This window comes from Arachis ipaensis, chromosome B03, assembly GCF_000816755.2.
Source record: "Arachis ipaensis cultivar K30076 chromosome B03, Araip1.1, whole genome shotgun sequence".
NCBI classification, from domain to species: Eukaryota; Viridiplantae; Streptophyta; class Magnoliopsida; order Fabales; family Fabaceae; genus Arachis; species Arachis ipaensis.
In genome coordinates, this window is record NC_029787.2 from 2,612,926 (window position 1) to 2,628,802 (window position 15,877).

Sequence of the window (15,877 nt, forward strand, 5' to 3'; positions counted from 1 at the left end):
TGTTTTCTAAAAAAATAAATATCTGGCGTGGGCATTGTCCATTGTCCATTGAGAAAGAACAGAACCGTACTAAGTACTTGTCCTCCACGGTTTCTCTTCTCCGCACGCAGCTTCCTAACTTTCTGACACAGCATCTGCATAATAAATAAACAATAATGGCAATGCCTTTCACCTCACTATTGCAAATCCATGCCCTCTCTCTTCTTCTGTTCACTTCCCATGCATGCACATGCATTTTTTTTATTACTACTTAAAAATTAAATAAATAAATAGTGGGTCTTATATCGCATCTAAGATATATGATCAGTGTGATGAGCTCAAAATATGTTTTGTGGTTATCAAAATGTGAATGAAGCATGGAGATTTGTTTTTGGTCTTGTATGTGCTTATTATTGTTGTTTAGAATGGTATAAGATTTTATTGATATAGTCTTAGATTTGCATTATATTCTTTTATCAATTTAGTTTGTCTTATTGTAAACAAGTCTGACCAAATATCAATAAATGATATATGTTAACAAAAGCAATATATTTGTAAGGAGAAATAAGACAAACAAAAAACAAATAATCATTAGACAACTACTGCTACTCCATTAAATAGGGATATAGGAACTTTGGCTATTTTCGGCTTTATATAAAATATAATTATCCTCCACATTGCAGCACAAAAGATGAATATGGTGGACAGAGGATGTGGAAGGCATTTTCCTTATAAAAACCGACAACCTAATGTCAATTTTAAAATTTTAGATAGTTGGGATTGGACCTTCATTTATTAAAAGTGATATAAAATTGAACATATAGCAAAAGATCAAAATACTTTTCCAATCCCTCCCTTTCTTATGACTTTTTAAATTTTTATGTATTTATATGATGTGTGATAGATTAAGTAATTATTTAAAATTCTTAATTATAATTATAGCTTTTTGGTTATATAGCTAGTTTTATCACGCAAAAGATATATTTTAAGTAGTTCTCATCATATATTCTAAGAAAATATTTATATTATTGCAACTTCATTTTGAGGGGAAAATACTATATGAAAGAATTTTTTATTTTGTTTATTTATTTTCCTGAAAGAAAGTATTTGTGACCTACATACATATTTGACCCCTCTTATTATCAAAGTGTTGATGTTATATCAAGTAATTGATTGGATGACAGATTCTGTTGTTACTTTCAAACTTTTGGATTACAGATGTTTGGCTCACCACCTGGAGGATGTGAGAGNAAAAATAAAGTTGTGAGAAAATAAAGTAAAGGTTGAGTTATAGTGTTTTTCCTATACTAGTATTCTACTCACCAATAGAAAATAAACAGAACCATTGTTAGCAAGATTCTATATAAGATTAATGATATTTTTCACCCAAGTGTGGCACCCATTTTTTTAAAGGAAGATGGATTATCCGTTTGATCCAATAATTTACTAGTTTAAAATAAAGGAAACAAATAAAGAATATTTCTCTTACTTTTGAACTTTTTTTTTGGTTATGTCGTATTTTTTATGTTGAAAATCCTATGTATGTTTAAGTCTGTATAAATTGGGGCATTTTTTTTTTGTTAAATAAATTTTTATAATCAAAATTGATAATTTTAAACTAAAAATTAGCTTATAAGCTAAAATAATATTTTAAGTATTATGATTGTAAGTAAACGTTTTTTTATGTATATTTTTTGTCTATAAAATTGTTAAAAACTTTAAAAATACTCATAAATTTTATTTTGTTTTAAAAAACTTTAATTTGCATCAAATATATTTTTAACCGCTAATTTTTAAAAAAAATTAAGACCAATTCAATAACAATTTTACAAAAATAACCTTTAATATAAGCAAATTAGTCATAGTTATATATTATGCATTATTGTTAGATTAATCCTAAACTTTTTTAAAATTTATCTATAAAAAATATATTTGATATAAATCAAAATTTTTTGGAACAAAATTAAAATAAATTAAAATAGTAGGTGTTTTTAAAATTTTTATTTAATTTTATAAAAAAAAAATAATTTATTTTTTTTGAAAAAAAATTTATTCGACACCAAAATTATAAGCACTATAGAATTTGTCTCTCATCTTGGCGGACGAATTTCATTGTTTCAATTTCATAACTTATAACTTTTTTTAATAACTTTGAAAAGAAAAATATAATTTTCATGCAGAAAATTATTGTGGTTGCACAGTTGTTCTACTTCTGTCTCTGGCAAAGTTCAAAACCAATCATTTGAGTGAGTTACAAGTTTAGTAAAAACCAAAAAGAAAGTGGAGTAGTATTTACCTAGAGATTTGTGTCCAAAATTAAGATGACTTAATCATTAAGCATGAGTTTATCATTTATAGGACGAATATTAGTATTTCTGTACCTAAATATATATGATTTTTATTTTTATTTTTATTTTTTTTATTTTATCTTTCATGCATTATTAAATTAATTAATATATATACTAATTTTTTGTGCATGTAATATTTTTTAATATTTGTTGATTTGTAATGTACATCCAACATTGTAGATGAAGGCAAAAAAATTTTGATATGAAAGTAAAATAAGTGATATATTTTAATATAGTAATTTTTGGTGTTTTTTAAAATTGTAGGAGTACACAAATCGGACTCTCCAATTTGTGTTAAAAAAGTTAAAAAAAATTCAGAGTACACAAATCAGACCTGTTAAAAATTGAAAAAACTCAGAGTACACAACTCAAACCATGCGAGTTCTTTGGTCATGAAATTTTGCTTCACAAATCACATGATTCGAATTGCCAAATGAAGTGCTAATATAATACTAAGCATGACTTATTTTATTTAAAAAAAAAAAAGGAGTATTTTAATTGTGACAGAGTGTAATATAAAAAGCAGGCATTATACGTAATCCAATTGATGAGTCTGTTTTGGAACTGGCAGTTGCCAACTTCCAACTTGGACTTTGCAATTTCGAATCCTCTCTCTCTCTCTCTCTGTTTCTGTATCTCCAAAAATTACGATCATGAATCCAACCAAAAATAACAACCACCTCCTTAACGATAACCTTAACCTTTGTTCTCTTTTACTCTTTGTTCTTATATTCTAGCCTCTCTCTCTCTCTCTCTCTCTCGCCCACTTTTGCTTTTTCCCCTCTCTTATTCTTATTCTTTCGCCAACAACCGACACTCATGCCTGCCGCACTTCTCTTCTCCGCCGTACTGCTGCTTCTTCTAGCTCCGGCGGTGTGGCCTTCTCCGGTGACTCTCCCGCTCGAGCGAGCTTTTCCGACCAACCATGGAGTGGAGTTGAGCCAGCTCAAAGCATGGGACTCTGTCAGACATCGAAGGCTGTTGCAGCAAACAACAACTACCTATGTTGTCGATTTCCCTGTTAGGGGCACCTTCGATCCATCCCAAGTCGGGTAATTTCTCCAATTTCACTTCCAAATTTGCTTCATTCTTCTGTTACTCAGTTACTCTCATCGGTCTTTGTCAAAGAAGATTCTTTTAATTTAAAATGCAAAATTAAAGCTTTTTGTTTAGTTCTTTTTGTTATTATCAGTTCTCAATTTTTCTTTTTGTAATGGTAGCAGAGTGAATTGTTTTATTTATAGCTTGTTCAATCAAAATTTGGGTTGTTGTAGGCTTTACTATACAAAGGTGAGGTTGGGTTCTCCTCCAAGGGAGTTTCATGTGCAGATTGACACTGGCAGTGATGTTCTTTGGGTTAGTTGTGGTTCCTGCAATGGTTGCCCTGAGACAAGTGGCCTTCAAGTAAGTTCAGTTTTGACTCATTTGAAAGATTAAGCTCAATGCCAATATAAATGTTACAGTAGGTCCAATATAATGCTAGGACTTGTCAATGTTATCATTGTTGGTAGAATTTTGTTGCAGATTCAGCTCAATTATTTCGACCCGGGGAGTTCATCAACATCCTCATTGATCTCTTGTTTGGACCAAAGGTGTAGGAGTGGAGAGGAGTCCTCGGATACAAGCTGTTCTACTCAGAGCAACCAATGCACTTACACATTCCAGTATGGAGATGGTAGTGGGACTTCAGGCTATTATGTATCAGACTTGATGCATTTTGCAAGTATTTTTGAGGGATCCGTGACAGCAAATTCTTCAACGCCTATAGTTTTCGGGTGAGAAATCACAAGCCTCTGAATAGTTGAAAGCAGCATTCCCTAATTTATCCCCCAGTGTTTATTAGTTTAAACAAGGAAATAATTACTTTGTATGTTGTGGTATGGAGCAGTTGTAGCAATCTACAGACCGGGGAGTTGACTAAGTCTGATAGAGCGATCGATGGAATATTTGGATTTGGGCAGCAGGAAATGTCTGTCATCTCCCAGCTCTCCTCGCAAGGAATAGCCCCCAGAGTGTTCTCGCATTGCCTGAAGGGTGATAATAGTGGTGGGGGGATATTGGTACTCGGAGATATTGTGGAACCAAACATAATTTATAGTCCACTTGTTCCATCACAGTAAGTTCTTTCATTGGTATTAAAATGCTTGATTTTTTGGTTTCTTTATATCACTTGCTTTTTTGGTGTATGTTAAGTACTATATAAATGCTGTTGATTGTATGAATTCTTCGATAAATGGAGCATAGATTGATGGCTTTAATGAAATTTTAGTACAATCTTTATCATTTAGGTTATGAATTTGACTTGAAGATTGAAATTCTTCCTCATATGAAGCTTAAACTCAATCGATAATATGCATCCTTAAATATCATACAGAAGTTCAATTAGAATTCCGTATTTTAAGAATATCACTGCTAAAACAATTGAAATGATCTCTAGAAGGAATCTTCTTTGAGAAAAGAAATTAGACTAATTGCTTACTTGGAAAAATTTTCAGGCCTCATTACAATTTAAATCTGCAGAGCATCTCTGTCAATGGTCAACCATTGCCAATTGATCCTACAGTTTTTGCTACATCAAGCAACAGAGGTACCATTATAGATTCTGGAACAACTTTGGCATACCTTGCCGAAGAGGCTTACAACCCATTTGTCAATGCGGTGAGTTTCAATGGGATAATTTCTTTTTGTCCAATTTGTCAATGGTCGATATTGCTTCGAAACTCTGTGTAAATGACAACGTTGTTCATGCAGATTGTAGCTGCAGTTCCACCATCTGTACGCACTGTTCTTTCCAAGGGAAGTCCGTGCTTCTTAATATCCAGCAGGTTATGTTTGCAGATATTTTATGGTGGTTTTTTTTTAATTACAATCTTTTTCTCCTGATTGGATGCTGAAAATTCAAGGATCTTGACACTCTCTTTCTCTAATTTTTCAGTGTTTCCGACACATTTCCTCAAGTAAGTCTGAATTTTGCCGGTGGTGCATCTTTGGTTCTAAGACCACAGGACTACCTCATACAACAGAATCCTATTGTAAGAACTTGTTTTGCAAAGACATCTTTTTCATAGTTGGTGTGAATTATATTTGACAATTGATGAGGATTCATCATCAATCAGTCTGATTCTTTTCTTTCCTTCCACTTGTTTGCCACTCTTTATAAAGATGTGTCATGTGCCTGCTACTTTATAATTCAATTTCCATGAAAACTTCTTAAATAGAATAACTTCTTGTGGGGGAAAGAAAAACATCTCTTTTAATTCCACCACCACCACCATCAAATCGACTTTTATCGTAGGGGAAAGTCTTAATACTCATTCCAGAGCATCATCACAGTGAAACATAGACATGGTTTAAGGCATTAACTACCTTCATGCTTATTCCTCATAATGATGTATCTTATGTGTACAGGTTGATGGAGCAGTGTGGTGTATTGGCTTTCAAAAAATCCCAGGTGAAGGCATAACAATTCTAGGAGGTATAATGATAGTTTAGAATCTTTCTTAAGTCCTACAATAATGCTGTGTTATTTGGTGATATGTTGATAGCATATTTAATTGAATCTTTAAAAAGCTTTATTTAGAATGAAAATGTGCCATATTGATAAGCTTTTCTTACCCACAAACTATGCATAATCAAATTATGAATATGTTTCTACACACAACATGCCAGAATATCAGTTAAAAAACATTACTCTTCTTCATAAATAGTTGTTTATCTTAGTGATCCTTGTTATTTCTTCTCTTCAATGCTAAGACCCTGATAACACTGCATTCTTTTCTTACAGACCTTGTATTAAAAGATAAAATTTTTATCTATGATCTTGCTCATCAGCGCATTGGGTGGACTAACTATGACTGTAAGTTACAGCTACACTACTCAGACACTTTATTGATGTGGCGTTATATAATTGAATGTTTAAAAAAAAAAAAAAGAGCATGGGATGCTAGTTTTGAAGCCAATATATGATTGTATTTAAAAATTCTATAGGTTCATTGTCCGTTAACGTCACTGCATCAACGGGGGGAGGAAGAAGTGAATTTGTGAATGCAGGAGAGCTAAGTGGAAGCACTTCTTTACAAGATGGACCTCACAAGTTGATACACATTGGAGTCATGGCTTTCTTCTTATACCTTCTAGTTTTGTAGCATTTGAAAATTGTAACTAATATCTTCTTTTCTTTTTTTTCTTTTCTTTTTGGCCTTGTATATGTATGCCCTAAGATGTGGCAATCGGCAAGATCACATATTAGGGAATGCATAGTGAAAATTTCACGTAATTTAGTCGTGTAGATTCTCACCGTTGATTAGGAAGGTGGTTAAAATTTTGATTCCACTGAAAATTCTAATTCATAGTGAAAATCTACACATGATTAAATCATGTAAAGCTTTCCAAATTAGAAGATCTATCCTTAGTTTCTCACACATCATTATTTGGGTTGTCACTTGTGCAATAGGCTTGATTTTTTAGCTTCAGGTGCCTGCTTCGTTATGTCACAGCTCTTTATTTAGAGCCCTGTGGAATCAAATTGTTCCTCGGGGTTCTTTTTATTCTTCTTTGGGGGTAACATTGTAAATTCACAGGTGGTTAATATTGAGTTGTAGTTACAACTTACAAAAAGCTATATGCACATATTTGGTACATTTTTTCGGTTGCTGCATTTTGCATCACTCTCATTTTATTTATTTATTGTTATTTTTTATTAGTCAGCATAAAATGATTGTTGAAAATGGCTTAGCGACATGCTAGAGTATATCTCAAAATATTTTATGTTCAATATACAAAAATATCTGCATGGTAATTATATCCTATAGTTTCTTGACAATTAAAATATTACTGCTTTGACATTGTTATTGATTGAGGGCATGTGCAGCACCACATTAGCGATCCTAGTTCCTCTATAGTACAACATATGATTCAACTTTACGAAAATGGTGGTGTATTAAAACGGCATTGCTGATTTTCAAGTTCACTGGAACAAGAGTAACCTATTGAGTGTAATTTGTATAAAAAGATTAAATATTATACAGCTTATAATAACAACGAACATATAATTTGTTACCTGTGACATAATTGTTTAATAACTTAGCTTGGTGTAACCATAAATTATACGTGCATTGGGGAAGAAAGCAATCGTTTCCAATTATATGTGATCTTCTACTAAACTTTTATTCCCATAATGAGTTCTTAATATAATCCTAAATCCATGCAGTTCTATAACCCAAAAACACGTAATAAAATCCATTTCTTTCGTACTTTAAGAGTAGCTTAACTTAGTTGCCTGAAAACTGATAAATCAACTAGAGGCGCATTTCAGCAATAAAACATGACTTCCTTGACATTGTCCTTCACTGCAGGCAAGTCTAACATCACTCTACCGCCGCCGCCCCTACTCGCAGAATCCCCTTCTGACATTTCACCTTCGATGTAGTAGCGAGCTCGAAAAGCAGCTAAGTGCGCATAATATGCAGGAGGAACTGCAAACAATAATCAATTTGTTTTTATTAAAATGATGATGATGACGGTATAAGAATAATCAAAGGATTAGAGATACATAGCAAATAGAGAGGATCTAACCTATTGATACTGAACGAGTGCACCTGGCATACCTGAATGTATTATAATAATAACAACGGTATAAGAATAAACGGATATACAAACCAAACAAATCGACTATAGGAAAGATATTTGAGTGAGGAAAATTACGTGTAACATAAGTTATTAGTCAAAGTCTGGAATCCATCAGCAGTGAAGTCGTTTTCATCAAACAGCATATGATAATGAGTAGGTCGACTGGTTCCCTGAGTCATAATTTTTCAATGATTAAATAAAATTGTAATAAATGAAATGCGTAATTGAATAATAACCAATAGCTGAGTCAAGCACAAAAGTGATTATTACTTGAATTCCAGCATGGCTGTTGAGGTAAAAATCGTGCTCCCAAGGGTGGCAAATTTTGGTGTCCACAACAGTACCTTTTATAGGATTATACATAAAAATAATACTCTTAGTACAATGCAGGGCGTATAGAAATCCAATGTAACACATGGAGATCATGTCGAAGGATATGAACCCAATTTGGTACAAAATAATCAAATGACAAAGTTCTTTTGGTGAAAATGTGAAACCTGGCAGTATATTTCCACTTTTGTCAGTTTGATCCCGTCTTCTGTGATCAGCAGGGAAGAAGCGAGTGTGATGTCGTTTCTGAACGACGACAAATGTAACTCGGGGCTGATAACCTGCCTGCAAGGAGGCGCAAGCCTGGGGAATAACAAAAATTGTTACACACATTCAACATGTGTATTTTGAAAAATACAAGTAAAAGAATACTAGTCACTTGGGAAGTTCTTTCTATTTTTTCCATCTAAAAGGCACAAGGTTATTGCACCAAAAAATTTCTTTAGCAAGCCACACCTGTCTTATTGCATCCATCTCATGAAGCAAAACTTGACTGAACTGTCCCTCACTGACTCCATCTCTGCCAATGCAAGAATTGATATAATCAATCAAACGTTTTTAAAAAAATGATCATTGAATTATATTACATGTTTTGTTGAGACAGAATCCAACCTGTAGAATATAATCCTGTCAGGCTTCCGATTTGTTTTTTTGTAAAAGGCCATGAGCAGCTCCCTATGAAAAAATTAAATGAGACTATCAATCAAGTTTCCCTCAAAAGTGGAAATGGAATTGCACGTTTATAATCACACTTACCTGATCATTCCACCAGGCACAATTCCCTTATTCGGAACCACAGTAGTTTTATAAAGATCCTGAATGATTTCTTGACGGTGCATCTGGGCAGAAACAATTGCTCTGTACTGTGTGACCAGAGGCCAATCTATGGATCCCACAACCTACAAAAATAATACACAGTAGGAAAAAAAGCTCCAGTATAAAACTTCAGTAAGGGAGAGACAGAGAGAGAGAGAGAGACAAGTTGCTTACTGCAGCAATAGAGGGAGCTGAGTCTTCCCCTGGTTGTGGATGTGTTACATCAGCTCCTAAGATTAAAGTTGGCATATCAGATAAAAAGGGAATGTTACGGAGATCTGCATCATGTAACACCAGGTTTTTTCCACCAACCTGAACAATCAACAATCGCAAATTTATAATTTTGAAGCAATACAAAAAATTTATAGAAACAATACAGAGCTCTACATTTTTCAGGTTACCTTGACATTTATCTTGAGAGAAACATTTTCAAGATACTGCTTCTTCATCTGATAAGCATGATTTGGTAGACAGCACTGAGACACTATTCCTAGTTCTGTTTCACATTTCCGCTTTATTGTTCCTACAAGGAAACCAGTAAACAATGAAGAAACAAATCTTATAACTTGGATTTTGATTTGGGGTACACAGAACTTACCATAAGACCCCTTTGAGTCGGGTAAAATTATTATCAAAAGGTCAAGGTTCTTCCCCGTCTTCTTACACTTATCATGAAGTTCAGCAAGAGCTCTCTCTATTGCATTGGATTGAGCTGAAATTATAGGAATTAGAGGCTCTCTCTTGAAAATCTGTCCAAATAAAAATTGATAAAACAATGTTGTTATGTTCAAGATGCTCGTAAATCGTGCAAAATAATCATGCAAGTAGCTAAAGTATATCATACCATTCCCTTACTAACACACATGCTGATCAATTCATCACAAAACTGAGATGGCAAATCTCTGTTCACTCTTCTAGAAAAATTGATACAAGTCCAATGTTGCACTGTCCCACCACCATACATTTTCTATAAAATATCAAAATATAAGAAAATTAAATAAGAAAATATAAAAGAAATAACAATATTGTAAAGTAAAATAATATTCAACTTTATTAAAATAGTTGGCAAAGTAATTATGTTAAAATTGCAAATCAGCCATTATACTAAGTACAAAACACCCATTAAAATGAAACTTTTCATATTCATGTGCTAACCTTATTAATCATATTCCATGCACCCATCTGTGGGTTAACCATTTTTTCTTTTCCACTGTCATGATATTTCAGCTGCAAGAAAGGTAAAAACATCAGTTAATAAAGAGGAAGAAAAGCTACAAAACTATCTCTATTCTCAAGTAGGAATGCATATACCATTGGAGGTTGCAAAACTCGAGCATCAACCAATGGCAGATCCGCCGCTACACTAATCCCAAATTCCCGAGCGTATTTGTCATTGTTAAAATTGTTCTGCCTAGCAATCTGATAGGTAACAAAATGTTGAATATTTGTACACACCATCACATAACAATGATGCAATACAATACAAAGCTACCTGTTTGATGTAGTTTTCCCTTTCTTGAGGACGCTGACAATTTGCCTTCAGAAGTGCAGTTACCTGGGTCTCAGTTAATCTCTTGGTGTACCTCTGTCCAGAAGCAATCCAACAAACCTACAGTAAAATTTAAAAAAAAAAGGTAAGCAGAAATGAAGTCTAAACAAGAGTATTAGTTAAGAGATAAACCTCCATAGGCAAATAGGCAGGTTTTGCATCACTTCCGGCTTGGATAGCAGGAAGATTCAGATATCTCAATTGAATACCATATTTCTCATGAAAGTATTGAACAACTGATTTTTTTGTTGCATTATCATCAAGAGTAAACCTAAGAAGCAATAAAGTACAGAGACCAATAGTCAGTCATTACATTTAATGGCGAAAGTCAACAAAGATAATGGTACAAATTGAGTCATAATGAAAAACTGCTTACGTTAACTCATATAAGGGCTCCTTTGAGACTCCAGTAACCTTGTAGCCTCTAATATTCTCATTGTTGCGAACTTCTACCTTGATCCCTCTTAAAGCTTTCTTAATCTAAATTCCCAGGCAAATAACAGATATAAGAGACAGTTCACACAGTGAAAGAACAACAAATGGTTTGTTTCAGTTTCCCTCCTGTCTATTTTCACATACTCAAGTTATAGTACTCTATAGTCTATAGAAAACCAAATTCATTTAAAATGCCATTTAGGAAACAAACTTTCATCATGTGTATCTGTCTCCCAAGGGAATTTTGCAAACTCAAGATGATTACAACAGAAAAAGTCCAATAATGAAATACCTTAACACGATCTTGGTCAGACAGACGCCTAGACAAATCAAGATTGAAGTGTTTCCCAACGAAGTCAGTAACAAGAATTGGTTCATAGTAGGACCTTGCTGACACGTCTGCAGAATAAGGATAGTCAGTTGTCACAGTAAGTTATTTAATGCACTTAGCATCAACAAGACCAAGAACAGCATGTAAACAAACTACTAAAACGGGAAATAAGAAGCAAAACCAATATTAAGCGAAAGTCCCATCTGAGTGGGGCGAAGACTTTGATAATAACCCCTCCAGTATTCTATCCCACCACCAAGCAACCCTTGTTGCCCCAGCAATGGCGAAAAAAACGATCTCCCCGAAATATTATACCTAAATACAGAACCAAAAAACACATCACTATAGAACCTATTTTGAGCTACAAAAATGGGAATGCAACACCAAAGATAGAGTGAAACCCACTTTTCGGATGGCAACGCACGCAAGGCAACATCAAGAGCTTGTATGGTATCTTGTGGAGTTTCCCGTTGCTGGCATCTAAGGAACTGGATAAGATTCTGAAGTTCCACCTTCGCAGCAAATCGGATCGTAATTTTAAACTCCCTTTCGCGTTTTTTGCTGCTCCATAAAAATAAAATGTGAAAAAAAAACACACAAAAACAAATAACTATTTAGCAATTTCATAACATACATTCTCTAGAAGGATGAAATGAGCTGAAATATATAGTCAACAAAGTTTTCTAAGCACACACAAACCTGGCCGAACCAGAAGCAGAAGCAGCAGAAGAACCTTTGCGATCATCATCGGAAAGCTTGATGACGAAGTCCTGCGACTCAAACGGTAGCCGTCCAGCAGTGTAGAGGTTCTTATTACCGTCAAAAGCTGGAATGCGATTCCCGAGGTTCGTCTTAAGATACTTCGTCACCAGTAGGTTCACCAGAATTCTTCTAATGCTCTTAGCAGTTACCTCAGGAGTGATAGCAACCTGAAGAAACCAAATTAATTTTACGCATGTTAATTCATGACACATTACATTAATTTCAAAATTCAACGCAGGCAAACAGAGTGAGAAAGAGTAAAGAGATTCAGAAAAGAGAAAAATGGAAGAGAACTTTGAGAAGATTTTACTCACGTCGTAGTGGTGGAGATCACGATCAGCAACTTGAACCAGGAAGTGGTTCGCGCGAACCTGAATCTTCTTTCCGAGTGTTCCAAAACCTGGCCGTCTCGGAATCCGCAGTGCCTTCGACGACGACAGTGGCGCCGCCGGCTGCAATGCGAGCTTCTCAACGCCGGCAGTCACCGCCTCTGGCGCCGTCGAGCTCGACGCGGAAGCAGAAGCAACAGCAGCGAGAGGAGGAATCGAGGTGGATGAACCGATCACCGGTGCGGGCGCAGCAGTAGGTGCAAATGGCACTGACGGATCAGGAGGAGCGTATGACGTTTTCGGAGCTGACGGACGAACAGCAGGAACGGATTGCGCCGGACCAGGTCCACGACCACGGCCGCGGCCTCTTCCGGCGGCGGAATCAGGTGGAGAAGGTTTGTTACGGTGGGACATTGTCGGAGAAGAAGGAAATGAAGGAAGTGGAAGCGGTTATAGAGATAGAGAGTGTAGGTGGCGAGTGGTTAGTAGTGACGATTGTGTGTTTTTATAGAGCGCACGGTTTTGGTGACAGAAGAGTCACACTAAACCGTACGAAACGGAAGAAACAGGGACGAGTGGTGTAGTGGCGAAATTGGAAAGCTTTTCGGCTCCTGCTCTTATTTTATTTTCTTTTTATTTTCCCTCCCTCTCTTTTCCGTATTGATAATGATACAGTCGAATAAAATCAATAAACCGAAAATCAGAAATCAAAGTTACTAATTAGTATATAATTCGACATTGATAGCAATAATTATTATTATATTTAAATTTGGTTATGCGTGTTGGTATTATTATTATTATATATGTTGAGGGGAATGTCACCTAACGGTGGTGGCGAAGAACGTGCACGCTCCCTGAGAAGTGAATGGCGTGTGGAGCAAGCTGAATAATAAACGAAGGGTGGAGTGAGAAGCGCGTGAGGTAAATGGATGAGGAAAATCAAGGACATTTATTTCTGATTATTTCAAATTCCTCAATAGTTTACACTTGACAGTTAAAACACAACACTGCGGCCCCTGAGCTCCAGCTCCACCAATTTATATGGATTCCATATTTCCATACAAAATTGAAACGAAAAACACGGGTCAACTTCTTCTAAGATTATAAGGTTTTTTTTTTTTTACCAAAGATAGGAGACTCGAACCCACAACCTCTTAATTGAGTACGGGGAGATTATACAATTTAAGCCATTACTGCTCTAAGATTATAAGGTTGATGAACCCGAAAATTGATAATTTTATAGATTCCATTAAATATTTGCATTTGTTTTCTTAACACAAAAATGCTCTGTGCATGATTGTAAAAACTACGATATTACTTTTCTTAAGTGTTACAACACTTATTAGCAAATATTTTATAATTAAATATTCTATGATTGTAAAAATGTTCTGTGCATGATTGTAATTAAATATTTTATTTTCTTGGAAATAATATTTTTTTTAGCAAATAAAAAAAGGGGGCCTATGGATGGAGTTGAAGAAAAGAAACAAATTCCCATGCGCGTCCGTATAGTTGACAACTTCATTAAGAAGGCATTGGCATTTGAAGTTTGATTTTGGAAGCTTCGAAGAGAGAGAGATAGAGAGGCTGCTTAGTGCTTACATGGCAACTCCTTAATTGCATTGCTTTTTCATGGAAGCTCAAAAGAAAAGCCAAACTTGAACGTCAATACTCAATAGACGTTCTTTTGATCATTATTCTTTTTAAGATTTTAAGTATATGATAAATCCTGTTTGGAGAGGGAAGGTATATATTCATTACTTCTGAGTATAATACATTTTAATTAAGGACCTTTCTTTTGTGAATAGAGATAAATATTTTAAGACAGATGAAAAACATTTTTAAAATGATACAATCATTAGGTACAGGATCACTTTGAAAAATAATATTTACACAAATTTTTATGCACATATTTTTTTCTATAAAAGACAATTGTTTTATGTTTTCATTTTTTATCAATTATTTTTAACACAAAACACACAAAATTATGTATATAGCGTTACTCGATCCCATTATAATATGTTTAATATGAAAGTCATTCAAATTTCACTTTCTGTTTCAATTTGTTGTCCTCTTTATATTACTTTATGCGATTTAAAATTCCATTTTTATATTTCCACACGCTACTTACTGCTTATGGATCAACTGGTTACGTGGCATAGAAAAAGGTGGTGATTTGTGAAGTCATCATTGTAACGTAATCTTGCGTCACGAGTCACAACCCATAAGATGTGTGAATTATCTGTTACGAAGTTATGAAGATCATGGATTAGGAATGAACCAAGCCTAATACATAAAACCTCTAGTAACATGGAGGAGGATCTTAATATGGCTCTAACTGACAGGGGGGAATGGGATATTCAATTCTTACAAGAACACTTTCAACAGGAAATCATTGAAATCATAGGAGCTAAGGGATCAGGGATGGAATATTTTATGGGATGTAAGGAATCTCTCATCTGATGGTACATTCTCTATAGCTAGTGCCTAGAAGCCAATATGGGTCATTGCAGCGCGTTTATGGCTGAACATGTGGGGTGTCTGCATGGTCTTAGAACGGTTTGGGAGTTGGGATTTCAGAATATGCTTCATTTTTTTGTTTGTTTTGGTATGAATTAAATATGTCATTGATCCGATTGAATAATAATTTGCACAAATACTAATTTATGCTTGGGAACTTGCTTTGGTTGTTGTCATGAAATTCGTCTTTACTTGGATATCACTACTACACGTTATGTTGATACAAGTCAATGGAACATAACACATAATTACATATAGGTGGAAATTCAGGTGCAGTCGACTTCACGTAAAGTTATACCTGAGAGTCGTTAGATGATCTGACTGATTTGACTAAATTTTCATCTAACGGCTCTAAGGTATCAACTTCATGTGAAGTCGACTTCACCTGAGTTTTTCACCTTACATATATTTATGAAAATACTCTTGTTATTATTATTATTATGGGTTTTTAATTTATTTATTAACTTACTAATCGATCAATTTGATGCTGAACAATCCCACTTGTAATTATATTGACTTCAATTTGTCTCTGATTGACCAGCCATTGTGGGTCACTTTGTTCTGCTTGAAATATGTCAAAGCATTGAGACCTCGCAGTAATAATGCTTATAATTTTAGCTCCAATGCAATTATATATATTATGCATAAGCATAACAATATTAATACATAGCAAATAACTAAAATTGCTCTTTCATAGTAAAGAAGTTAAGGTTGATATATTAATAACATTAACAGTGACAACAACAATAAGACTGTCTGATAAGCTTTTCCAATACCCTGAAATACATAATGTATATTATATTGGTTAAAGTATTTATTATCTTAATTAATTTTATATTTATTTTTAAAT

General features: G+C 34.3%; 2 protein-coding genes across 8 annotated transcripts; one reads left to right on the forward strand and one right to left on the reverse strand.

Annotated features, from left to right (window-relative positions):
* Positions 2,874–6,970, forward strand: LOC107629290 (aspartic proteinase-like protein 2). 2 transcript variants are annotated; one of them, XM_016332044.2, is made up of 10 exons: positions 2,874–3,379; positions 3,602–3,731; positions 3,852–4,102; positions 4,216–4,443; positions 4,823–4,985; positions 5,079–5,152; positions 5,263–5,359; positions 5,736–5,802; positions 6,112–6,183; positions 6,315–6,970. In XM_016332044.2, exons 1-10 carry the CDS (start codon positions 3,147–3,149, stop codon positions 6,470–6,472), a joined length of 1,473 nt encoding a protein of 490 aa, XP_016187530.1. In that variant the 5' UTR covers positions 2,874–3,146; the 3' UTR covers positions 6,473–6,970. The 2 variants fall into 2 exon arrangements, with proteins under 2 accessions (XP_016187530.1, XP_020973404.1); XM_021117745.1 differs by lacking the exon at positions 2,874–3,379 and having other exon boundaries at positions 3,625–3,731; positions 3,839–4,102.
* Positions 7,376–13,152, reverse strand: LOC107629289 (protein argonaute 5). 6 transcript variants are annotated; one of them, XM_021117743.1, is made up of 23 exons: positions 12,821–13,151; positions 12,493–12,784; positions 12,116–12,345; positions 11,822–11,980; positions 11,598–11,731; positions 11,378–11,502; positions 11,027–11,130; positions 10,783–10,921; positions 10,594–10,710; positions 10,413–10,520; positions 10,257–10,328; positions 9,946–10,068; positions 9,700–9,850; positions 9,503–9,624; positions 9,276–9,413; positions 9,042–9,184; positions 8,898–8,960; positions 8,742–8,805; positions 8,453–8,588; positions 8,226–8,299; positions 8,031–8,125; positions 7,902–7,933; positions 7,376–7,801 (listed from the first exon to the last, which is right to left on the reverse strand). In XM_021117743.1, the coding sequence occupies exons 1-23, from the start codon at positions 12,919–12,921 to the stop codon at positions 7,638–7,640; spliced, it is 2,886 nt and encodes a 961-aa protein (XP_020973402.1). In that variant the 5' UTR covers positions 12,922–13,151; the 3' UTR covers positions 7,376–7,637. The 6 variants fall into 6 exon arrangements, with proteins under 6 accessions (XP_020973402.1, XP_020973400.1, XP_020973401.1 ...); XM_021117741.1 differs by having other exon boundaries at positions 12,493–13,151; XM_021117742.1 differs by having other exon boundaries at positions 11,822–11,977; positions 12,493–13,150.

What these genes read in the sequence shown, in the direction of transcription:
- LOC107629290 (XM_016332044.2), top strand. Translation starts at nt 3,147, where the DNA reads ATGCCTGCCGCACTTCTCTTCTCCGCCGTACTGCTGCTTCTTCTAGCT. An exon ending in AGTCCACTTGTTCCATCACA is followed by an intron (nt 4,444 to 4,822) that starts GTAAGTTCTTTC and finishes AAAAATTTTCAG; the next exon opens with GCCTCATTACAATTTAAATC. An exon ending in TGCTTCTTAATATCCAGCAG is followed by an intron (nt 5,153 to 5,262) that starts GTTATGTTTGCA and finishes CTAATTTTTCAG; the next exon opens with TGTTTCCGACACATTTCCTC.
- LOC107629289 (XM_021117741.1), bottom strand. Translation starts at nt 12,921, where the DNA reads ATGTCCCACCGTAACAAACCTTCTCCACCTGATTCCGCCGCCGGAAGA. An exon ending in CTCTCAAGATAAATGTCAAG is followed by an intron (nt 9,414 to 9,502) that starts GTAACCTGAAAA and finishes TTGATTGTTCAG; the next exon opens with GTTGGTGGAAAAAACCTGGT. An exon ending in GACAGGATTATATTCTACAG is followed by an intron (nt 8,806 to 8,897) that starts GTTGGATTCTGT and finishes TTGCATTGGCAG; the next exon opens with AGATGGAGTCAGTGAGGGAC.